Source organism: Grammomys surdaster, unplaced genomic scaffold (assembly GCF_004785775.1).
Source record: "Grammomys surdaster isolate TR1022 unplaced genomic scaffold, NIH_TR_1.0 193, whole genome shotgun sequence".
In the NCBI taxonomy this organism is placed as follows: domain Eukaryota; kingdom Metazoa; phylum Chordata; class Mammalia; order Rodentia; family Muridae; genus Grammomys; species Grammomys surdaster.
Window position 1 is genome coordinate 840,755 of NW_021604638.1, and position 25,735 is coordinate 866,489.

The window sequence follows — 25,735 nt, forward strand, 5'->3', positions numbered from 1 at the left end:
GGCTATGACCTCACATGGCAGATTAGGAAGGTTGCTCTAACGTCATAGACCGTGCTCACAGCAGAACTGCACACCCAGCCTGCCGTCTGACACTCAGGATGAGAATCAAAGGGGCTACATACCTCAACTGTCCACCAGCTCTGACCCAGTGCCAAGGCTCAGAGCACTCTGCTTAATGACCATGCCCGGTTGTGTGTGTACCCTCCTGCGTGACCATTCTAAGCCTGGATCACTGAAGACTCCATTGCAAAGATGACTCCACCCACTGCCTTGCATGGTAGCACTTGTCTGCCTGTCATCTCAGCAGTTGGAAGGTAAAGATGGGGGGTCACAAGTTCAAGGGCAACCTGGGCTACATAGATCCTGTCTAACAAAGAACACACTCCTCCCTTACTCATAGGCCTCCCCACTCCAGCCGCATCGGGACATAGGCTTGAATGTAACTACCACTGGATTCAACGTTCTAGCCTTAGGAAAAAGGGTTGTCCTCTGAAACTGAATGATGTCTGCACTAGCCAATGGCTGATGAGAAGGAAGGGATCCTACATTGTACAACGACAGAGTACAGGACACAGGAGACCGCAGTCTGTGGTTCAGCAAGCTCTTTGGGGTGCTCTCACGTCTGCCAAGACTCACCCACTAAGACAGACATCCCACTCTGGCCCTCCATCAGGTCTCCATCGTCTCCCCTCTCTCCCAGGTATGCGTGCATACAAGCATCAATACCCCGCTCTGGCCTTGGAGTAGGGCCTGGACATTCCTAGCAAATACTGTCCTTCTAGGCTGTCATACTACACCAGAGGAAGACATTCCCCAGTGGTAGGTCCTGGAGCCTGCCCACTGTAAACCACTCTGGGCACGATCTGAAGATCACCAAACAGGCTTGAGTGCTCACATAAAACATGTTTCCATAAAGAAAAAATAATTATCTGTCTTTTATGCGGTTTCTCTTTTTGTATATTGAATAGCAAATTGATTGGTCCCTTTGCGGGCCTCCATTAGATAGACAAATCGACTTTCAGACTCTGAGGCAGAGGCCTCAGGCACAAAATAAATAGCCATGGCCCCAAAGATCCCAGACATGGTCAGGCCCTCTGCTAACACAAACACGTTTGAAGAAAATATGACCCCCATTGTTAAAATTAATACCAGGAATGCGGGATGCTCTTCAGTCTGTGAGATTGCTTTATTGTACAAAAAGTTTCCAGTAACAGTAAATCAGTTTAAAAAAAAAAAAAAGGACCAAAAAAAAAGTCATTTTGGACAGAAGCATTTCACTAATTGCTTTATTTAAGCATACAAGGAAAAAGTCTTATCTGACCAATTAGGTTGAAGGGTTTTATTACCTTTAAGAAGCCATTAGCTGGGATGAAACACTGCAAGCACTTGTGTCAAAACAAATAAATAATGCTCTCTCAATTAGCAGAGAAAAGTGGTACATCCGTTAAATTAGACACACATTGCTTTACATAGTGGCCCAGCCAGCACCCCAATGTCCCCCCCACCCCCAACAAACAAAATGAAGACAGCAATTTTATGATAGTCTTAGGAAAGATCAGGGGCCCCAAAGGACTAACTGTTCTTTCCCTTTCTCCTTTCACCCCAACTCTGCAGGAGCCAGCAGGGCAGCAGAGGGAGGTGGTGTCCAGAGGCTAGGCTTCTTCCCCAAGGCGCTTCCCAGGCACAGGGAGAAACCGGTCTGTGTGACTGTCACTAGGTACAAGAGTCCTCTTCCAAAAGCAATTATTCAGAGGGACCTACCAGGACATGGGTACTAACTTCTCAAAGGCTTCTCATCTTTGCCCCAGAACAGGCTCAACAGAAAAGGGCAGTGGGACTCCAAAGAGCAAGTCCATAAAGCTCCGGAGGCAGGCACAGGCCAAGTGTCCATGCCCCTTCAGGACACCCACCAGGGGGGCATGTGCCCAGACCAGCACCACACTGCCTTTGGGCAGAAGGGGACAGTCCCTCTCCCCACAGGTCCTTGGGACAATTTCTAACCAATCCCTCCAAAAAAATCTATCTAGGGAACAAAATTATAAATAAATAGTGCTCCTTTCTTAAAAGGCTTTTGGACAATGACGCAGCATGATCTCACGATTGCTTGAAGCAGGTCCCTAATCTGGCCAGTCTACCTAGCAACAGCTTGTCTAACAGAGGGTGAGGAGTCTGGAGAGACCCTTCCCCAGTTCTGCAGTCATGGGGTAGGTGCTGCCTCTTCCTTCCCAGCTGTGCCCTCCCGCTCTGAATCCCACAGAGGCGTTTCATATGCCTGGTCAAATAGAAATGTAACACACCTAACAGGGCCATACTGTTTAAATAATTTAAGAGAAGCAGAGACAGTTTTAAAAAGCCATCAACAATTACACAAAGAGCATTAAAATTCCAGCAGTGCCGATGCGAACAGAGCAAGTGAGACACGCACATGCTTGTCTTCACAGCTCCATGAGTCTGGTCTGTACCGCTCTACTTCTGCAGGGCAAACAAGCACCATAGAGCTAACAGGTAGGTAAACAGAATCCGACTGTGGCCATCTGATATGCATGCGATATGCTCACACATGAACACACGGAAACACTACACACACACACACACACACACACACACACACACACACAAGGTTTCCCTAGTTGAGGTTCTCACTGTCCTCAGGAGTATACCCGCTTTCTGGGCATAGCTAAGTGGCAACGGAGGAGTCGATAAATCAAATCATGGGTAGAATATTTTACTTTGAAATGGAGTGATGTTTGGTTAATAATTTGAGACCCACTAATCCTAAACGGGGTGACCCATTTGAAATGGCCTCTGTGTAAATTCACAGTTCATTAAATGGAGTCAGGGTTGGACAGGTCATTATGTAGCTAGAATGTAAGTAGTGGACTGAGGAAGGATGGCTGGGGACACACTGGCTCAATCTAGCTCATGACACTGTCAAGCTTTCTTGTAATGTGAGACAGGATCAAATGACCAAGTCTCTGATTCAGGAGGTTTTGCTTAGCAACCCCTCTTGGTTTACAGTAGAAAATGCAGGGCAAAATTCTGAATGAGGAATATGTTATTTACAATTGATTTAAATGCATGAAGCTGGTTTAACTGGCCCGCCTAAATGTGTTAATTAACATCGATGATGGTTTCTTATTTTTCACACTTTGTTACTCTGATCGTTAACAGTGATGGAAAGCTGAATTACGTTAACGGGAACAGATTATAAATCCTTGAAGGACTTCTGCTTTGTTTTCAGCTGGGAAGATGAAGAGGCATTGCCTCTACACTCATAAATTTTTGGTACCAAACTTCTTAAAAACCAGATGGTTAAAAAAAAAATTTCCCCAAAATTATTTAACATGCTGCTCAGACATGAGTGCTAACATGAGCATGCGCACACCCCACGGAGCCTCCGCGCCCGTAAACCTTCCACTTCTCACTAAAGCATGTGTTCACATCACAGACGATCACAGGCCAGTCTCCTCAGCAACAGCATCAAGTCCTTAGACTCTGGACAGCGATGGAAACCATGGCCGTGCCTGCACGCCAGTCCACTCGATAGAAGGTGTCCACAGAAGATCCGCTGTCCATTGCTGGGCCAGTGGGCTGCACTCTTTAGACAGCGCAGTGGTGGGGCACCCGTCAAGCCCTAACCCCCAACTAACCCATGCAGTAGCACTCTCAAGAACTTGGTGCCACTAGCGAGACTTTACACCGATGAGGACCACAGTGAGGACTACGATGATGGCAACCAGTATCAAGATCACCAGCATCTTCCGGTTCTTCTTCTGGTACTGCTCTGCCTACAAAAGAGGAGGGAAGGTGTTATTTCCTCACAGACCTCACAAAGCCTTGCATCTGCAGCAGGGTCTCAAGTCTGCACTAAAGGCAGACCTCACTGCTTGGCCTCCCTCAGTGTGATATCAACCATCAAGACTCTGTTCACAGTGGGATCTAGTGTGAAGACAGAGGTCAAGAGACACCAAGTTACACTGGGCCTACTACTTCCTACTCTGGATTCTCAAGAAGGTCCCTGTGCCTGGGACAAATGTACATTGTCTTTCTTCCCTTTCCAGGAAAGAATGACCAGAATGCATAGAACCAGTGGCCCCAAGAGGCCCTGGGGTCACTTCTTCTGCACCTGGAAACAGAACATCTCATTGTTTGAGGAAGAAATGGACAATGGTGTGTGTATATATACCACCCCTGCCCCTGAACTAATAATGGCACACAGAGGGGCTTCCAAAGACCCACCTGCATACCTCCCCCTCACCTGTAACCCCTCTCTCCTACAGAAGCACCAGGGAACCACACATATCAATGAGTGGTGGCAAAGAAACACAGACCCCTCAAAGAAGGAAAACATGCTCAAGAGACTGATGGCACTGGTAGCTGACTATCCTCAGGGAACCCTCCAACCACCCAGAAAAACCCTTCCCCACCTAGAAACAGGATGGGAGACCACCTTGAGAGATGGCCCATTGGAGCCACTCCCAAGTCTCAGCTGCCTTCCCAGTGTGGTCTGCAGACACACCATTCCTCACAGCAAGCCCAAACTAGACCAAAACCAAAGTCTTAGCTGTGTGTAACCCAGCCCCTCCTTCTCGTCTGTATCACAACACAAAGCATGTTTCCCATTGTGACAAACTTCAGAGCCTATGGGTAACTTAGCAGCAGCGCAAACCTTCTCTACAGAAGCTGGGGCAGGCAGCTTTAGCTTCTGAGATACAGGCTGACGACCCCATGACTAAACAGTGCTAAGCAAGACTTTTGTGCCCTGAGGTAAACAGCACAGGGCTGGGGAAGGCCTCTGGTCAGCGGCCACAGGGCTGGAGCCCTGCAAGCTGGCACCATGGTAAGACAGAGTGACTTCTGCTTTCAGGGGAAAACGTGTGAATGCTCATGAGTTAGAAAACTGCTCCTCCCAGGGCCAGCAGTGGCAGTGGGTTTCAGTGATGAGGAGGTGGGCAGGGCTGACCTGATCTATCAAGTACAGGCAGCTAGCTCCATTCCCTTCAAGGGAACATGCCCAACCACACACGCCACCTTGGTGTTCACAAGCCCATTTCTCACAACTGACTACAGGATTTGTAAAATGACTTCTAAGAACTTCTTACAAACAAAAACAAGCATGCAAGCCATGAAAGAGGCCCTCATCAACAAGAGCGTGGCCACTCCCTTCCATGAACAGGTGACACCGGGAGGACAAGGACATGTTTTAGCCTTGCTGAGAGTTTTCTACCAGTAACTCGCCAGAAGTGAACTCCCGCACCCAAAGTTAGCAGCAATAAGCACTAAATCTCCAAGCACACAACAAGGTTTCTCTAACAGGAAAGAAAACCTAGGATCCCAGCTTCGTCTGATCTCAAGGTGTGGTCTCCCCGATACCAGGGCTGCAGCATGAAAGCAAGCTCACAGCTGCTCCCAATAAGACAATGGAGTCCACCTCTACCTTGTTGTGTCCGGGTTGAGGCCGTGTGACAGAGAAAGAAACCCTCCTAGGAGGGATAACGGTTTCTACAGACCCAGCAAGGAAAACGGTACTACCTTGTGAAGCTGTTTCAAGCCATCTTCGGTCTTGACACAGGACTGTTCAACATTATAGTCAATTCTATCAAGGACTGTACCCTGAGTAATAAGAGACAGTACAGATGGTCAATAATTACAGCTGGGGAGACTGCACTGTCAACCCCAAGACATGTAGATCACAGACCTTGGGACCCACAGCACAGCAGCATCAGACCACCGAACAGTTGAGGGCATTCTGCACAGAGTACTGTGTCAGCTACAGCAAGAACCAAAGCCAGCTTTCTAGTTTTGGTTTAGCCTTGTAGGTACAGATATGCTACCTTCGGAAGTACTAGGACTTAGAAACCTGTTCTGGGGAGTAAAGGACTTGGCTTTCCATTTCTTGCTGACTAAATACTTGGATCTGGCAGGTAGAGGATGCCAGGTGCTTCCACCACCATGGCCAGGCTGCTCCCATCACTGTCTGAAATGACAACCTGGGACTCAAGGACAGGCTATTAAACTGTCTAGTCTCTTGATTTCTACAGGAACTACGGAGGGTGAACCAGGAAAGACGGCAATTCCTTGGGAAACATAGCAGTTAACCAGCCAACTCTGATGGTGCCTCAATACTCGTTAGTTGGTCTCATGGGACCAGGACCCAAACAAATCCCTACTGCCAAGATAATAAAATGCCCTAATCAGATTGTAGCAATGAATAACGATTTAATTCTACTTAAAAGCTGGTGGTTCCAACAGCCATTATACAACCATCTACCACTGTCAGAAGGGAATCTTGTACACTGGCAGAATCAGGCCAGGTTTCGTCAGAGTCTGCCAGGCCTCCAAAGGATACGTGCACACAAGTATCTCTGGGGCAGAGCAGAAAGCATTAGAATTCTTCCCTCTCCAGATTTGAAAAAAAAAAATCAGTATTTTCACAGGGAATGACAGTAGCCCACATTACTGACAAACACACGCACACATTCAAACACATTAGGTGTAAGAAGCATGTGTTTAAACGTTTCCCAACTAGAGGACAGGATATAAGGACCATGGAGAAGGGTAGGCACACACCCTGCAGGACACACACCTGCTCCACAATCATGGCTCCCAAGTCCCTGAAGATTTCGTTGAGGTCTGAAATGGACTGTACAATCTGACGGATCTCTCGCTCCCTCTCCTCCACCATCAGTGTGTTCTGTTCTACCAGCACTAGCTGGTCATCCATGAAACCCTGTCCAAACAAGAGTCTTCCTATTAGCAAAGCTGTGGCAGGCTACTTCAGACAACACTCAAGAAAACAAATTCCAAAAATGTTTTTATAAAGCATTTGGCAATAGATAACTTTTTTCCTTAGACAGGAAGCAAGAACCCCAACCCTGAAACAGCATGGTACATAATACAGCAGTTGAAGTGAGGGTCCAGAAAGAAGCCACATCTGCAGCCACATTGGGCTCTAAGATGGCTTTGTGCATACTGCAGACCTCTCTGAGACAACTGGGAGGGAGGGCCAGCATGGCTGCTCTGTCTGCAGCAAGGACTACTTGGCAGGCACAAGGCAACAGCTGCCCGCCATGAACTGGACAGGGGCAAGGAGCTCAGGAAAAGCAGCAGCAGATGCCGGTCCCACCGCATACCTGACCATATACAGTAGCATCATCTCCATCGTCCATTAGTGGTACTGGGGTGTCGAAGAAATGCTGTGATCTTTCCTCTCGGTTTTTCATGCCTAGCAGACATGAGGCCACTTTACTCGAATGCGTATAGCTACTGTTCTACCATTAAAAAGGCTAAGAGTAAAACCCAACTGCAAGGGGAGACCCCTAAACAGGTCTAAAGAAGCCCACCTCCAGAAGGGGAGCCTTGCTTGCATTAAAGCATTGCAACAGCATGCAAGTGTTCAGGACATTCGGGGCAGCCACTCTCTAAATGCCCAATTCACAGGATGGCAAGACGGACAGGACACAGCCGCCTGAGGCTTCTCTAAGCGAGACAGAACCGGTTCTTCTAGCTGCTCTCTCAGACACTACTACCACCTCGGCATCTGTCCTTGGGAGACTCTCTAGGAAGCATTCTGATCAGAATCTGAAGGAATGAAAGGAAGGCAGATAGGTGGGGAAGGGAGCAGGGTTCCAGGAGTAAGTGGGTTCTGTCCCTTACAATAAAACACAGAAAAACCCAGTACCAGGGCAAGCTGATGCAAGACTGTTTGCACCCTGCTTTCATGTCCCAAGGGCCATGCAGATGTCACTATGTGGATGAACTGGCTCTGACATGTCATCAAAACCTATGGAGCCCAGCGTCACATCGGCTTTTATAACAACGCTGTGACTTTGAAGGTCTGTGCAACCCAGGGCTGAATGATAGTCATCCGGACAGAGACTGCCTGTCCCACTGCACCAGGAGCCAGGCCTTCTCTCCTCAGCAAGGGCCCCTAGGGAGCCAGCTTCCTCTTGCTCACAAGGTGTGACTGTGCCTAACTAGCTGTGAACAATGAATAGGTGCTGCATGGAGACACCGCAACAAAGGAGGACAGAAAACACAATGTTTCCTACTCAAGAGTCCCTTCACCAGACCTGCACTCACGTTTCAGGTAGTCGGACTGTGCATGCCGGAAGCTGGTGGACAGCTCCTGCAGGGCTTGTGCCAGGGAGGCCACCACGTTCCGCAGCAGCCGCTCTTCCTGCTCCGAGCAGGCCCGGCGTGCCCGACTGGGCAGGGCCTGCACAGCGCGTTGACACCTATGGAAGAGCTGAGAGAATAGCTCTGGCTTACATCAAAAGCCTCTCCTAGCCAAGGTCTCTGTCAGGAGGTACCCTGCTCGGCAGGCTGGTAGAGAAAGGTCCGGCTGGACGTGTGGATGCACAAGTGTGAATGTGCATGTGTTTGTGTGTGTGTGTGTATCGCAGGGCTGGAAGAAGGTGACTAGAGGTTTCATACACACACACTGAAGACATCCTAAACTTCACCTTGTCTGTACAGTGTCTATCATGTGCCTGATAATGTTCACTTCACACCCTGTTACTGTATGTCTGACTACTTGACTTCCTACACGAGGCAGGTACTGGTGTGACTTTTACATCCATTGTACAGATGAAAAGGTAGAGTCAGAGACTGAAGTAAAAACATCTCATGGCTACTCTACTACAAAGTTGGCTTCAGACATTTGGATGTCTACACTCAAAGTAAGTACAAAGGAGACTTGAACACACAAACACCAAAGTTTAAACTAGTGTTTACCAGTCATATCACCTAAAGATTGGTTCAAATGTGTTTCCATTAAAATGCCAACCCTATCTTCTTGTAGACCTGTGTTTTAGGATGAAATTCCAAGTCCTAGTGTATGATAACAACTACACATTTTAACATCAACAGTGGTATCTACCAATAACTCAACAATAGTACACATATCTCTAAAAAAAAATCAAACACTCTGAAAATCACTCTTAGACCTTGGGATTTTCCAAGTGCCTGTGAAAGTTTTGGGGCAGTATTGGCTGGGTTCAGTGTGGGGCAAAGGCTAGGATGGAGGGTGAGGGGTCACCACCTCCTCAGGACTAGCATGTGTGCTCACCTGTGTGACCTCCTGGGTGGTGATCTCGATGGCGTGTTCCTCCTCGCTGCTGTCATCCAGGGTGGGTCTGTTCAAATGCTTATCATGGAGGCTGGCTAACTCCTTCATCTTCTGTTTGATGCGGCCAACATCATACTGTATCTAAGCAAATGAACTCACTAGAACCCCACTCATGCCTGGCAGCTGTCCATCTGTAGTCAAGACGATTAGCTACACCAGAATCTGCACTCAGTAGAATTTACTGGCGTACTATTGATGCACAAGTAACTTTTAAAATTCAAGTTATAAAGGAAAAAACAAAAAATGCAAAGGCTGGAGAGATGGCTCAGCAGTTAAGAGCAGCTTGTTGCTATTAGAGAAGACTGGGTTCACTTTCCAACACCCACATGGTGGCTTACAGTTATCTTGTAACTTCAGTTCCAGGAGTTCCAATGCCCCTTTATGATTTCTACAGGCACACAGCTCATACAAAGATAAACCCATAGGCAAAACACTAATACACATAAAGTAAAATAAGCCAACAGCTGATTGAAGCCAACATGCCTTCAATCCCAGCACTGGGGAGGCAGAGACAGGTGGATCTCTTGAGTTAGAAGCCAGCCTGGGCTACGCAGAGAAACCCTGCCTGGAAAGACCAAAGAAACTAACATAAAGAAATCTAAAACAAGGACGCACACACACTTTTCCTTATTCCAAAGTTTTTAATTTCTTTCTAGAATCAAGTAGTTGCTGCTAATGCTAAGTGCACCTCATGGGGCAGCCAGCCAGAGCCAGCCCTGCTTCACTCTGTGGACCATGGGTGGTGAGCAAGCTCGTACACAGCAGTGTCTGAGGACACAGACTCTAAACCATGTTGTCATCCAGACCTAACACACAAACACACAAAAGGACACAAGCAGGGACTTACTTCGTCTACTCCATCCACCCACTTGGGAGGTGACCGCTTTGTCACGCCAATTGCTGCTTCTGGATCTAGGCTGATGCCTGACACCAGCGCCATGCGGTCATCAGCAAGCTACAGGGAATAATGGGCATGGTCAGAGGTCAGCGTGGGTGTAGCTCTCCCTCCCCTCCTTGAGGATGTGGAAAGGCAGGGGAAATGCACGTGCCTGTGTTACACGCTTGTCTTGGACACACTAAGGTCTGAACTCCATTCCTATCTTTCCATGCGCCACTTCTTAACATCCTTGGACACAACTTTGACGTGACTTGGCTACAGAAATGTAACGAAAATGTCAGAGACCAGTTCCTTAAGGAGAGGCCCCTCTCTCAGCAGCAGAACTGAGGCAGGGCAGCAGGAAGCAGAGGCTGCGTGTGTTGGGCATTGCTGTGCTACAGCTATGACTGCAGCAGGCCTGCCATGGAAATCTAGTTGGTCCAGTGACCTCATCAGACCATTAGCCACATGTTAAAATATGTCCAAAAGCTGCTTAGAAGGGTTAGCAGAGACTGTGCATGGGCCAAAGCGTTGCCTGGGTTAGTGTCAGCCAGTCCTGCCTCCTGCACGCCGCTGAATCTGCTTCAGCTACAAGTCCACTGGCTGCACTTCCCTTGTCATTCCTTGAAATGACAGTTCTTGTTTTTTTAAATTTGCAATATATATTGCCTTTGAAATTTCTGAGAGTGGGAGGGAAGTCACAGGATTAGCCTGATTATTTATTTATTTTGCCTGGAGGCAAAGAATGGATCTGAAGGGATCTGCAAGCCTTCCAAAGCACAGGGTTTTTAAATGCTAATTTCAAAAGCCCCCAGTGATACCCACAGTACAATGGGTGGTGGTCTGCAGCTGTCCTCAGAAACAATGCTTTGTGAATGAGCAACGCCCACCCCTTCCGCCCTTGTAATCATCTATATTTATTTTTTATTCATTTGACAAATTCATATTTGCTTACCTAACAATAAAGAGGCAAATCTAAAATTCTCACAAATGAAAACTATCATACAAGAAAATTTAAAAAGCCTTAAAAACTCTTCAAGTAACAACCTTACAATTCTGAGAGAGCTCACACTCCAACTGTTATCTTCAGCACCCCCCCCACACACACATACACATTTCCTGTAGTCTGACCTCCACCTGCCCCAGCATGCAGCAAGGGCCACGACGGAGGGAAGGGACCCACGGCCTGGGAGTGACATCCGCCACTGTCCACCTCATCACTGTAGGTCCATGTTCCTTCTCTGCCTAAATTAACGGTATCTCCTCTAAGCGCACAGCAACAGGAACTGCAAAGCCTGGCAATTCCGCCACTTTAAGCCTTCACTAACAGTAAGTCTTATTTTAATCCTCACAAAAACCAGCTGAACGGAGGAATATTATTTCAATTTATAAATACAGAATTGAAATTCAGAAAAGTTAAGTAACCTGTCTTAAGCCACCATACTACTGGTAATGTAAACCTAGGTCAGTTGATTCCAGAATCCCCACCCTATTCCAAACGCTCACTCTTAGCAATCTGTGCAGTACAACCACAGTTCACTAAGCAAATAAGCCAGGACAAGGGGCTACTAAACAGCTCTGTTTAGTAGCAAAGAAGACCCAAGGCTTTGGAACTTTCTGGAGCACCTACACAGGCTGGAGAAGGTTCTAGCACTCACGTGCCACTCTGAGCAAGCTTGTCTTGACCACTGTGGACACATTCTCAGTCTACAGCCACCCAGAATGGCCTTGGGGGAAGTGTGCTGACCAGAGGCAAGCCTCTTGCTTAGCCCCAGCTCTGATGTGCTGTCTTTAGTAGAGCCTGACTGACTCATTGATACAAGATGGTGGAACCTGAACTCAAGTCCAGAAAACCACACAAAGCACAGCTAGCTTTAACTTGCCACAGCAATGAGGCATAGAAAGTAATCTCTAATCAGCATCACTCTCACATGTGCTCCAACAGAGATCACATCAACTGGTTAACAAGACAGACAGTGTGCAGAAATGACACACTCGCTAGGAGTCACAATCCACATATGGACTTCCAGCTGAAGTGGGCCATACTGTTTTAAGCAGCACTTTCGTTTATATGAGACATGTCCCCATTCAATGGACATCAAGACTGAGGTCAGGACACTCACTCAATGGGTCCTAGGGAAGCTGGCAAACTAGAAGACCTCAAGAGGGATGGGTGCCTGCCAGCCTGCACAGTCACTGCTGCTCTCCTGCACTGCACCGAGACTGAGGACCTGCATGTGACCAGTTCTTTGTCCCTGCTAGAGTCTATGGCCATAGTTCATCATGACAGAAACCCTATCCTACTGAGAAGAAACATTCCATGTCTCTTATTAGGAGAGGTTTGTAATATGTATCACAGTGTGTACTACTGAAAAAGAACATGTGTTTTGAGAAGGGAAAACAACTGAAGATAATGTTAACCATTTGAAATGGGAACAAACAGGAACATGAAAATATATCTTACAGGCAAATAAATAATCATCCTTCCAACTTGCCGAAGCTCCATCCCCTCACTAATGTGCTGTGCTGAGTGCACACAAGTCTCCAGCCTCTGTCCTTCCCACAAAGCCACTAGCCACGCCCCCCCCATTACCCCTGCCTAATTTCATCTCTCCTTACTCCCAAAACACAACATGAGTTAGGACTGTCTTAATAAACTTGTACTTTTGGAATTTAAAAAGATCATTTTAAAATAAAATTAATTAAATAAGATTTTTTTTTTTTTAGTAAGAAAAGAAATGCTATGTAAACTGTACAGTAGAGAATTAAGAACTCTAAGAATTCTTGTGTCCTTAGGGCTGTTTTCCAAGAACCATAGGTGACTGACCTACCTCAGAACCCCTGGCTGTGTTCACAGCACAGCTCACATTTCCCTGTGGGGTGTCTATTACCCTGCCTCCACTCCAGACATAGGCATTTGTCTGAGACAAATTCCTGACCTATGGAACAAACACATATGCACCCTGCCTTATAAATCCTGCTGTTGCAAACATACTGCCTTCCACTCCTACAACATCTACCCCACATACAGACAATTCAGTGACGGTGAAGACGAGCACAGAGATCTAAACCATGTTTGACAGTAGAACAAGAGCAGCTCAGACAACAACTGGACTGCATGACCACTCAACACTTCAGTGTCAGGAGGATGCTACAAACCACAGTCTGGCAACTCTTGCAAATAGGCCTATGTATCTTAAAGCCAAAGCCTGAGGATAGTCTGTCTCTAGGCTCAGGGAGTAGTGAACAAGCAGTGGATACAGGAATCAAGATGTCACACCCAAATTATCTAAATCTGAGACTAAAAGTAATACTATCTTTTCATGACAAAATTACTGAAAACACTTCCTAAATGGCACACAAAACAAAGAACACAAACCTTGAGAATCTCACACACTAGCTTGATAATCTTGCTAACTCACCACTTTCTTTCCTCAATGTATACAAGCTAAAAAACAAAGGGGTGCAAGAACTCTTGCCCATCCGCCAGCACAGCACTTGAGCAGGCTTGCAGACCTGGCTCTCAACTGAAAACACAATCCTTCCCAAGGGCTTGCTCCTACCTTCAGCGGGTGTTGAAACCCTTGGCATGGACACCTACTCACCTACTCAAGGCCACAAGGGCTGGCTTACAGGTCTAGGTGACTTGGGATCTGTACATTTACAGCTTCTAATTTGTTAATAGCTCCCATCTTCTGGAAGATTACCTCTCCAAGGCAGAAAATGTAAAGGCTAGGCCCAGAAGACAGGAGAGAGTAGATGCTGCCCTGACCACAATGTGGATAGAGAACGGCCTCCTCCTCCTCCTCAGCCCAAACAGTACACACTTCCTGAGCAAGAAAGAAAGCAGCGTCTCCAGGGCTCAGCTTGAGTAGGAGAGTGGCTAACACAGCTGCCTGCAGGGCTACCTGAAGGGAGTAGGGGCTCTCAGATAGATCCATGGCTTCATGCCAAGACACCCAAGTGGCAGATGTTTACTACTCCCAGAAGACACTACTCTGAAGCCCCCCGCCCCCCCCAACCCCCACCCCTTGAACCGAGCCCCTGGACACCTTTTCCCACAACACCCCAGCTCCTCATGCAGCACCTGGCACTTCACAGTAAGGAACACACAATTATAATTAGCTGAATGAGTCAACAGTAAATGGGTGGAATGAATGGATGAGGTAAATAAAGGATGTCGCACATAATTCTGGAAGCTACACTTCATGAACAACATAATGGCACTGGACAAGGGCAGGAAGTGAGGCGAAACATGAAGACAGCCAAGAGTACGAGGCAGAGACTGCTCAGCCTCCACACCACACTTCCGCCAGGGTGCTGCTCACAGATGCTAGGCACAAGAAACATAAATAGGGACCACATACGGTAGTACACATCTGTGAGCCTAGTACCTGGACTTCTGAGGAAGCAGGACTGCCAAGAGCTGGAGACCAGCTTGGGCTACATTGGGTGAGACCCAAACTCACAAACCACGAGGAAACAAACACAAAGCTCCTTTCCCACAAGGCTAGTCTCTAGAACCTGCTCCAACAGGAGGAGGAAAGACTGGAAGCAAGCTCCTCATGAGGCTGGTCCTGGGGTATTAACTATTTTACCTGCCATCCCATAACCTCACCTCTTTCCTCAGCCCTCAAGGGTGTTCTAAGTTTCAGTCCATTTAGTGAAGAGGACAACCTCATATCTTGATGTCACCACTGTTCCACGTCTACCAGAATCTCTGTGTCAGGCTTTACCTAGCAAGAGTTTCTCTAGCAAACTCATCTTCATCTGCTGGGCCCCAAGAGAGCCTACCCCTAGCTTCACTCTTCCTCAGCCTCGGGCTAAGGGTCCAGGTTGCTGGCGCTGAGAACCCTGGATGGGACCTGGATGGACTTGGCACCTAATTAACCATTAAACTTTAGGCTAGGGTGTGTTTTAATACAGAAGTGACACCAGCCAGCGGTTACATGTACGTGTGCAGTAAGAACAGGCTCAAAATGGAAGCTTTCTTCTCAGCCCATTCTCCCTCCTTATCCTAAGGAGGGACCCACTGTCAGTGGTGCTCCATACCTCTCTTCATACCACATGAATATGAGTTCTTCTTCTTAAAACTAACACAAGAGGGGTTGCAGGGACTGTCCCCCTTGTATGCAGTGCCCTTCCCCGCTGGCCATGACAGGGAGCTTATTCCCCACTAGCTCTCACAGGCGACTTGCAGCAGGCACGAGGATTAGAGCTCTTTCTTCTGCCTTTTGCTTGACTGGCTCCCAAGGATGTTGAGTGGTGCAGTCTGTTGTCATCACTGACTGCAAGTTTAGGCTCTTCTAACGTACAGCTAGAGCAAACCAGGAGCTGGAACCTGCAGGTTCATAAAAGGAAGGGATCCTGGTCTCCTGATCTGCCTTTCTACACAAACTTCCTCCCTCAGGGGGCCCTCAGAAAAAACCTTCACCTCTGGGACACAAAGAGCCACTAATGTGGCCAGCAGCAGTGTCACTTCTCTGTCCCTAGCCCTTTCAACAGGGCTAGAAAAAAAAAAAAAAAACAGCAAAAAACCCAACCCCTCCCCCAAGGAGAGAGCCAGATGCATGCTCTCTAGGTTCCTGATGCGCTGCTGCCTAGGAAGGGGCTGAGGTGGGCTTCTGCAGTAACAACCAAAACACAGAGCACCCCTTCCTTCATCCTGAGCAGGAGGCACAAGTGAGCTGGCCACAGCACTTACAGCTCCATTCCTACCTGTCTGAGACTTCCATCAGACGGCCTGTCCCACTTTGTTCCACCTCAACCACTAGATCCTCTTCATCTGAGCCTTTATCAGGAGTCTGAGGCCTTCATCCTGGACGAAGGTAGCTTGCTTCCCACTCAAGCAACTCTCATACATGGCTGCTTCCAAACTGAGAACTTTCCCAAATAGGAAACATGGCTCCTAAACATCCTTCTAAGTCACTTCACATGGTGTAAGCATAAGCGAAATATGAAGTCCATTCACTCCACACAGTAATTCAAACTCTACGTGTATGCAGGGTTAATGCCATATATATGAACAAAGACTACAGGAAAACAGTAATTTTATAAACTAAAATCACCCAACACACAAAAAATATCCAAAGCACAGTACCTCATCCAGCTCCTGTGGTTGTGGTGTTGCCGTCGGGCCGTCCGGGCAGGAAGAGCAGAAGAAAGGCATGGGCAGACAGACACACAAGGCCATCAGGTGAGGAGACACATATCCAGCTACTCAAATTGACTACAAAACCCAACACTTAAAAGGTTGTCCTACATTCTTCTTTCTTTTAAAATGCTACAACAACATGTATTTTTATATACGATAGTTCTTTGGGTAAAGGAAATATCAACCAATAAACAGATGTAAAAATTAAAGCATACTATGGACAAGCAAAACATACTTGCGTTGTTTCACTAAATTATAGTGGTAATCTTTTTAGTAAATATCAATTATCACTTGTAATATCACTTCTTAATTTCCTTAGGAAGATAAAATGCTAAAATATAATGTCACTGTGTCATATAAATGAATATTTTAACATGTCAATCAGCTCAGAGAATACCACAAAATTAAAATATAAAAAACCCACAAAAGTGTCTACCAATGGCTACATTCAAATAATACTGCAGTAACTCTCCCTAAGGACCTTACAAATCAAATCCCATGGCAACGGTATATCCCCAGTCATGGAGGCACAGGTGGGAGGAGAAAGAAACACTCCTGCATTAGCTGGCCATGTGTTGTGATTAGACACGGCGATACAAAGTGCTACATAGCACTGCAAACCAAAGAGACAAAGCAGCATGTTAAAAGGGACCTCTGCTTTAATCAGTGTGCGGAGGGAGCATTGGGCATTCGAGGGTTAAATTTCAATTGAAAATTAAAGATTCCTTTTTAGATCAGCATGGAATTCTATCTTCTGAGGAGACAGTTACTAATGACAGATAATCTAAACAAGGTCCTTTTTTTTTACAATATTGATCATGGAATAATTAGTGGTAAATTTCAATAAACAACTGCGCTGAATTTTTGTTTAGCAGTAAATTAAAAAAAAAACAAAAACCATAATTTTCTTATTTAAAGATTAGTAGTGCAAATGAAGCTTGATTATTGATACCAAAGTATTATCACACAATGCTAGCAAAAAACAAAACAACAACAATGAAAGTCAAACACGGACTGATCACACAATAATGTCCCTTTCTAAAAATCTAAGGAGAGAGCCTCTCGGAGCGGGAGAGCGGGAGAGCGGGAGAGCTGCGGCGGCATCCTGCACTTCCCCCGCTGGTACGAAGCAGCATCAATCCCACAGGCGTGCTGCCTGCCGGGCTTGAGCCTGAGGAGACTAAGTCAGGGAAACAGCTCATCTTATCTCATCTCATTTTGGTATAAAAGAAAACAAAATATGTATTTTTTTAAAAAAAAAAAAAAGCTTAGCAGATCCAGAAAGAGAGCACGGATATCTTTTTTATCAATTAGGTAGATGCAAGATAAAGGCCACAGTGTAGCTTGAACCTGGATCCCTTTGAGGGTCCTGCCAGGGCTCCATCTTGGGAATCGGCACAGCGAGCCATTGTGTAAGCAAGCAGCCTTGCACCTGAGCCCGTGCCGCTGGGTTATTAGCTGGCCGCACACATCCCCCTCTTCTCATTCCTACAATTACTAGGCACTAAGAGGTGAAATTACAATCACGAGACTCTAGGAATAAAAGCAACACTTACAAACGCTCAAAACTACACTTCAAAAATGTCACAGCCGCAGAATTTGCTGATAGTGAGGATGGGGGCATCCCAGGTGCACCAAGCCTTTCCACATCCCACCCTCCAGCCACTATTTTTATTAATAATTCCTGGAATTACTTGCACATCAGGAATAAATTCAGCACATCACCTTTTCAAAGACCACCCTCGTTTTATTTCTTAAAAAACAGGAGGTTTTCAAAACTGCCACCACAAAATTACCAGGAAATGTAGTCAAGACCTGAGCTAAAACCTAAGAATCACCATCAGGAAAGAGCATAGTACAGTCCAATGAAAACACCTTCCTGCCCATCACCACCTTCTAAACCCCTATACTGTCTAAACCGAGGCTTGAGACTTGCCCATGGCATGCAATCAAGCAAACATTGAAAAATTCCAAATAGCATTTGGAATTTATAGTCTAGAGGACTTTCTACATAAAACTGAGAAGTGGAGACCCATCTGTGTTTGCTCAGGGGTCTGGAAGGGTTGAGCAAAGCGAGCTGGAAGCACAGGTCTGTGCTGTACTGGTGTTTACTTTATTCCCATTGCTGCCAAAATAAAAGTTGGCTTCACTCTCACCCAGCAAAGCACGCTTATTCACAAGTCAGTCTCCTGCTCAAACAGAATCCTTACACAAAGAAGCAAATACATCTAAAGAGAAATATACAATGATTTCATACTTGGAGCCTACAGACAGAGACATGATTTTTCGAGCAGACTGAGACCCTTCAATGAACAAGTTAAACTGACTGTGGACGGCTGTAAAAAGAAATAAAAAACACCAGCCTAGCCTACTGCAAGAGAAAAAAAAATGTCATTAAACAACTACATCCTCCCATACCCACCGGGCCAGCAGCCAGGGCCAGTGTGGTCAGGGCTTTACCCACATTGCCAAATTTGTGAGGTGGGTGACTGAGGTCATGTCCTAACTCCACTACCCCATCATTCTGCTCAGGTGAACCACCTAAGCACCAACTTCATCCGTATGACACAAGGTTATACAGGGAACAGGCTCGGCCTTGCCAGGCACACAGTAAGCACTCAATAAATCTTCACTAATATTACAGTCAAGACTGAGTAAGGACCTCAGGTTCCCTAGAACTGCAGTTAATCCTTAGGTTTCCCCCACCCTCAAACACAGATTTTATTAAAAATAATGTGCTAGCTTCAAACTAATCTAGGAGCAATTAACTCTAGCTTCCATTTATAGATTGTGTGTGCTTTTACAGCAGAGTATAGATCAGCAGTCAACAGTAACCAAGTGCCCCCACCCCTGGCTCAGATTCATCTCAAGAACCAAGAAAACAAGAACAAAAGGCATCTCAACCAGCTGGCTCAGCTTCCCCCTTCAGTCATTCCAAGATTAAAATTTTTAAAAAATCATACATATACATTAATTTAGCTTCATAAATCCATTTAGGATCCTAAAGCTAACTGCTTGCAACTGCCTACAGGAGGCACCGCCTGTTCTCGGCAGACATGATGTCAAAAAGTTACTTCTGCACAGTGCTGGGGCTACTTCTAGGTATTTTTCATTAGTAACCTTGAGCTGACAGCCACACACTGTTGTTGACTATGGATTTCTCCTTTTCAATTTAAAGGTAAGGTTGTGTGCTTTGGTCAGGAGAAACAAGTATTAAAACAGAACTGCAGAAAACACTGCTGAATTGATGAGGCCACCAGAGATCACCTCACTCAAAATCCTCAATTTAGCAACGAGACAAAAGATGTCCAAAAAGATTACATCCACAGCAGACCAGGGCTCAGACTAAATTCCCAGACTCACATCCATCACTCTCCCTTTATCATATGCTGCCCGAGGGATAACGTGATGGATGCCCCAAACACAAGGCAGAACACAACTCCTGAAAATTACCAACAAGTGCCTTTGGCTTAGACACAAAAATCAACCCCCAGTCTGTTTCTAACAGTTAACTTTACTAATATGAACACAAAACATAAATGAGTAGAAACCTGGGTAGATGCTGTGCTGAATTTTAAAAAGAATGGAGAAAAATCAGCCCTCATTCACAGGGAAGAAATAAACTATACGTCTGACCCGGGAAGGCTGAACCTAGAAAAACCCTCCAGGGAACAAGGCAGCTGTGGGGTCCACATGCAGGAAGAATTAGTGTCCTCTGCTGCAGACACCAGCGACAGACTACCGAGTAGGAAAATTGCTGGCATTGATAAAGAAAAACACATTTCAGAAGTAAAAAGTGACGGCTGCCGACTGTCTTGCCTATCACAGAAGTGTCCAGCAGGGAAACATAAGGGCTCCACAAAAAGGGACATTGGGCCAAGGCCTTTATGTCCAGTCTGGCCCTTGGGACTTTCTGTTGCTTGTTTTGCTGCTGCAAATCCTCCTTAAATCCATCCTTGTTTGCAGCACATCTACCTGCACCTAGCTGTAAGTCTACACTGCATGCACGCCCTCCTACAGCAACTATCACCAATACACTTAGAGCTTTTTCTTCAAACTACTATTTAAAAAAATATGAGCTTAATGTTTTTAAATATTCAGGCTTCCACTGTGGTTTGTTTTGGGTTGTGTGAGATATGCACATTCACACACTACTCTGCAATCCATTTCTCTAGTATTGTTTTCATATAAGGACATAAAAGCTCAATACTAAATTTTAAAATAAAATCTATTATTTTAGATATTTCCTTTTGGTTACAAATGAGACAACATACACATCAAAATCAATGTCTAAAGTTTGCCCTTCTAATAAGAAATTTAAATTTCCAGGTAATGATTTTTTTTTTAAATTAAATTCTCTGGCTTGGTTACTTCCTTTTTAATTATCTAAGTTTAAATATGCAATTACAAATTGTCTATTTGTCTTATGTGAGAAGTATATACTTTTAGGTTTTTATTTGTAATTTTTACAAGCTGAAAAATCTGCTGGAAAAAAAAAATAGAGAAGTAAAGTGCTTAAAGCTCCCTGAGATAAAGATGCGTCTCTGATCTCAGTCAGAGCACTCTGCTTGGCTGCCCTCTTTATGCTTGATAGCAGGATACATAAAATGAGTGCTATGTTAGTATTAAGCATTTCAAGATAGCTAGTACAATTACATTTAACTACAATTAGTTGGATAATCTAATACCTAATAGCTTGTCCATATTCAAAGCTGACCGATAAACTTTTGATTTACTACATGATTTTGAAATTTGCAAGTCAAAAATGTGGTTCTAAAATGTGTTCTGAGCTAAAGCACGGAATGAATGACACTGTAGCTTTTAAAAATTGTCTTGAGCATATCTTTTTTTTTTTCTTTTACAAAATATTTATAATGCTTTTTTGACTTCTAGAAGAATTATAAAAATTTGTAATCTCTATTCTGTTAATATCTTAATATTCTTAATTATTTTGTGTGCAGAAATGATTTGTGAAAAAAAACTTTATGAACAAATCAAAAAATTCTGTGTCGGAAACACAGAGATTTACAGCATGCTGTATTTTAAATAACACAATTAAAATGCAGAAATATGAAAATGTATTTTTGCTTTTTAAATTGTAACTTAGGCAAACTATTTTTGTTGAATTGAAAAGAGCTAGGATTTTTTTTTTGGGGGGGGAGTAGGGATCGTGGGGGTGGTGGGGGTAGTGGGGGGTGGGCAAACTGAACTGAATGCACAGGTATTTCCACAGACTTGAGTCCTTTTTAGTTATCTAAGAAAAATACCAGAAGCACAGGCTAAGAGGAGCATCCAGTATTTTCAGCAGTGTGATATATGAAAATATTTTTAATGTTCTTGACTTCGACATGAATTTTAGCTGGACTTATATATCACTTTCAAAAACTGTCTGAATTTGTTAAATATAGCTGTATATTTCTCGACATTACCTTTTTTTTCAAACTATATACTATAGCTAAGCATTTTAAATTGTATTATTCCATAGATAAATAGATAAGATAGATAGATATAGATATAGATATACAAACAGATATATTTTCAAATTGTCTAATTTAGAAAAATATTTAAAAAGTAGTTGGACTCAGCAACATATTTTTGAAAATCTGCCGATCCAAGACACTATGTTTTTAAACTCTCAGAATTAAGGGTCAAAAAGTTTTTCTTGGGTTACCTAAAGGCTCAGGGTACTTACAACTTTACAGAATTAAATTTAAAAAACAAACAATATCTTTTTTTTAATCAATTAAAACGGAGACCCTAGATGCTTTAGCGTGGATTTAGCTCTGTTTTGTTTTTTTCCCTCCATGAGGTAGCATAAAATTAAGTCATAAAGAACTGGGGACCCCTAGTTAACATAACTGAAGACCCACGAATTATATTCATTCACTATTTCTCACTGTTCCTCGGTTTATTTCTGGAGACTCTTCAAAAATTTTTCCCTGCTTATTTCTATGTAATATTATTTCTTTCAGTTTACAAATGTAAAAATCCTTCAAATACAAATGTAAACAACGCGCTTCGAGCTAGTTTTCTATTGTGAATGAAATTTACAACCTGCATCCTTTTATCCTTAACTGCTCACAGGGCTTAAAAATCTCTTCTCTGTGAATAATATGGCCAAATATATTTTCCACGGTGACCTAAAAAGGGATGACTGTCTTGGCAACTCAGTGGCAATCACGACACACAGCTTAATTTTTCATTAGCACTTCGATAAATGATAAAAGAAAAAAATTAAAAGGTAATAGTGTTTAAAAGGTGGGAAAGCTGCAGGGGTTCACGAACTGTATTTCAAATACAGCCCCCTAAGGTCTTGGGGTAACCGTGCATTCCCCTCAGGTTTCAAGGCTGCCTCCATTCAAACCTTCCCTTTTCAATTAAAGGTATTATTACAAAGCTAACAATATTCATCTGGCTGCACCATTCAGACCCGCCCCCTAACTGAGGAAGCAGGAAACTGAGGCCCTGGAAGCCAAAGCCTTCATCAAAAACAAACCAAATACAGCAATCTTTCTGGAACATTGCTTTGAAAAAGAACAACAACAACAAAACCCTACACTGCTAGACGAAGTGAAGTTCTGGTCAATAAAATCAAAAGCCATGTGCTATTTTGGGGGGTTAATTTTCACATCCGCATCATGTTCTTTTTTCTTTTTCTTTTTTTTAAAAAAAGTTCAAATAGAGAGAAAAGCTTAATTTCCTGTGTGGGAAATGGAAAACGAAGAGCCTAGCACCTTGCAGTCTCACCAACATGAGCCCTCAGGAAAAAAACAACAAAGCAATTACTCCTAGGGTACGTGGCCACACCAAGGACTGGGGCCATTGGAAGAAAAATAGTGGGGGAAAGAAAATGAGCAGATCACACACACACACACACACCCACAACTCCCTCCTGGGGGTGGGGTGGGGGGGTTGTTCTGCAAGGATTTGAGTCAGTCAACCAAACACCTGATCCACAGAACCAAAGTGAGGCCATGGCAGGGGGTGGGGAGGAGAGTGCCAAACAAGACAAAACAAAACAGAACAAAAAGGTTGGAGAAAGGCCTAGGATCCAAATCCTCGAGTTAAAACATATGTAAATCGAGGCTGCCCGCCGTGCAGCGTCGATAGAAGGTGGGGGAGGAGGACTAGGAGGCCCAAGAAGTGAGAAGGCTTAAAGGAAGAGCAGAGGTTGATACTGTGGTCCCCATTGAGGGTTGTAGGTGCCCCATGACTCTTGGCCAAGGAACCCCGCTTCCACCTGTATCACACCTAGTTGTCGAAGGCTTGTTGTTGTTGTTCTTTTTTTTTTTTTTTCCTTTTTAGACAGAGAGACAGACAGAGACAGACAGACAGGCAAAGCCGCAGTGCACACGGTGTGTGTGCCTGGAGAGGCCGCCAGGAGACTCACCGCAGCAATGCTACGTGAATGCAGAGGGCTGGAGGTGGTGTGACTACTCACTTGCTCTGCTAACAGCTGCCGGTTTTGGATGGAATTATTCCGCAACAACAAGAAAGCGTCGGTTAAACGCCTGGTGGCCATTGTTTCACCCTTTGTGAACCCCCTTCTCAGGGTCCCCAACTCCCCTTATAGTCCTGATTTTTCACTTTTCTTTCTTTTGTTCTGGCCTAGCTGGTCCACAGTTGCATAGAAACCTCTCCTAACAAAGCCTCAGGCTTTTGCAGCGCAATTTTGCGCTCTGCCAGAGCGCAAAGACCCCTCCCCAAATAACCACCTAGGCTTTCCAATTGTCTGACTCCCCCTACCCAACGCCTGGCTCAGATCTCAAAGCACTTGAATCCCCCCAATCCTTGCGTAGAAACCTAACGTCCTGGAGACCCCTCCCCAATCCAACCTTGGATCTACAAGCGTGTAAAGCGCCAATCCGGCTAGGGGACGGAAAAGACCCCCTACCCACTCATTTTCTAAGACCTGCCCAAAGGTGCTGGCGCCCTAACCCTAACTTAGAGGCTTTCGTGTCTGGTATGTGGCTCTAACTCCGAGTTTTGGTTAACTCTCCTCACAAAAGGCCTGCTCCAAACAGGCCCCAGCCCAGAACTTCATAAGAGCGTCTACAGCTCCCGCAAACTCCCATAAAGTCGACTGAGCCTTCTAAGGGTCAGCCCGACCTGAACCCCTTTTTTTCTGGGTGGCCTGGTCCTCCACTGCCAGCAGGCTGCAGGCCTTCACGAGGACCTCACGGCCTGCCTCCCCAACCTCCTCACTCCTTTTCACCGACACCCTCCATCCTGGGACAAGGCTGCAACCCTGCCCAAGGCCGTTTCCGTACAGTGGTCCCGGGCTCTAGCATTCCCCCGCCCTCTTCCTGTCCGTCTCTCGCGGGTGCCCCCCCGCGACATTCATGAGATTGCTTGCAACGTTCCGGGAGCGGGAGCTCCCTTATTGCCCTGCCCCGGGGGATGGGAGTGCTCCGCCCTCTCTGGGGTATTTCCCGGGGTGCCCGGTTCCCCTTCTCCTAAGTGTGTTGAGGATCTGGGGCTGGCGTCCTGGCCCAAAAAAGGCTTCAAAAACTTGGCCCTGGAGCCAAAGACCACCACTGAGGTCCAGGCAACTGTGAACTTCTAGTAGGACTGTCAAGCAGGCCGAGGTGTGGAAACGTGGCTCTTTAAGAGCCTAGCCCTGTGCGGGGGCGGAGAAAAAGTGGAAGACGGCTGCCTCTGCAGGCCAGGCACGCTCCACTGCAGGCGGCTGGCGCTGCTGAAATGGCTTTCTTTTTTCTTTTTTTTTTTTTAACTATGAAAAAAAATAAAAAATAAAAAAGTATCCGAAAAACAACCAGGCCAGGGGAAAAAACGAAATAACAAAAAAGAAAAAAAGGCTTGGGTGCTGGGCCTTGCCGGCCTCGCTGTGGGCAGTCGAGAGTGGTCAGGCACCCACACTTGGACACTATAGTGTTGTGCACAAGTGGGAAAGGTCCCTAAACTTAAGAGACACCCCCTCAGTCCCACTCCTCCAAAAAGAACTTTGTGTTGTGGCTCGGTAGCCTCTGAGTCTCAGGAGCCACACAACCGACTCGCTGCTACCCTGGTTGGAGTGGGGGGGGGGCGTCTCCCAGGGGCCCCCAGGGCTGCATCTACCGAATTTCTAGAAAAGAGCAGCTCAGGAGGACAGGGTCACCGGCAAGCCTGGATGACAGATCCATATCAGCAGAGCAATATGCCCTCAATCCTGGCCTCAGCTTTGGGTCTGATTGGGAACAGTTTGGTCACACTTGAGGGTCCCCTGCGTCTCCTGGGTGCCACGAGGCAGGTGTGGGAGCCGCGTAGGGTCAGACTCAGGAGCCCCCGGGGGTGTTTTTTCGTCTTAAAGGCGCGTGTTCCTACGTTCATGTGCAGCTACTAAGCATTAGTGTGAAAAGTATCTTTGAAGCACATAACACAATGAATGCATGGAAGAATCGAGGCGCCTGTGAGCAGTAGTGGGAGCTGAGAGCAAGGATGGTGGGGACCAGCTTCCTGAGCTGAGCTCCGCAGCGCCCACACCCCTGCAGCGGTCGACGATCAGCCGGGGCTGATCGGGGGATGACAAGCAGCACAGACCCTGCTGAGACCATAGAAACATGCACTCGGCTGC

General features: G+C 45.7%; 1 protein-coding gene across 9 annotated transcripts; it reads right to left on the reverse strand.

The window, feature by feature from the left end:
- Positions 1-1,269: 1,269 nt before the first annotated feature.
- On the reverse strand, positions 1,270-24,395 carry Stx16 (syntaxin 16). Of its 9 annotated transcripts, XM_028769544.1 has the most exons (10): positions 23,552-23,602; positions 16,108-16,119; positions 15,195-15,348; positions 9,978-10,085; positions 9,071-9,211; positions 8,083-8,248; positions 7,134-7,225; positions 6,587-6,730; positions 5,533-5,613; positions 1,270-3,788 (listed from the first exon to the last, which is right to left on the reverse strand). In XM_028769544.1, the coding sequence occupies exons 2-10, from the start codon at positions 16,110-16,112 to the stop codon at positions 3,684-3,686; spliced, it is 996 nt and encodes a 331-aa protein (XP_028625377.1). In that variant the 5' UTR covers positions 16,113-16,119; positions 23,552-23,602; the 3' UTR covers positions 1,270-3,683. The 9 variants fall into 9 exon arrangements, with proteins under 9 accessions (XP_028625377.1, XP_028625380.1, XP_028625378.1 ...); XM_028769547.1 differs by lacking the exons at positions 15,195-15,348; positions 23,552-23,602 and adding an exon at positions 23,603-24,395; XM_028769545.1 differs by lacking the exon at positions 15,195-15,348 and having other exon boundaries at positions 23,552-24,395.
- Positions 24,396-25,735: the final 1,340 nt, after the last annotated feature.

Excerpts from the sequence above, each read along its gene's own strand:
- Stx16 (XM_028769544.1), bottom strand. Across the intron at positions 10,086-15,194 it reads GTGCCTGCTGCAAGTCGCCT|CTTGCTGATGACCGCATGGC; the intron begins GTGAGAGCTAGT and ends TATTCCCTGTAG. Across the intron at positions 5,614-6,586 it reads GAGCCATGATTGTGGAGCAG|GGTACAGTCCTTGATAGAAT; the intron begins GTGTGTGTCCTG and ends CTTATTACTCAG.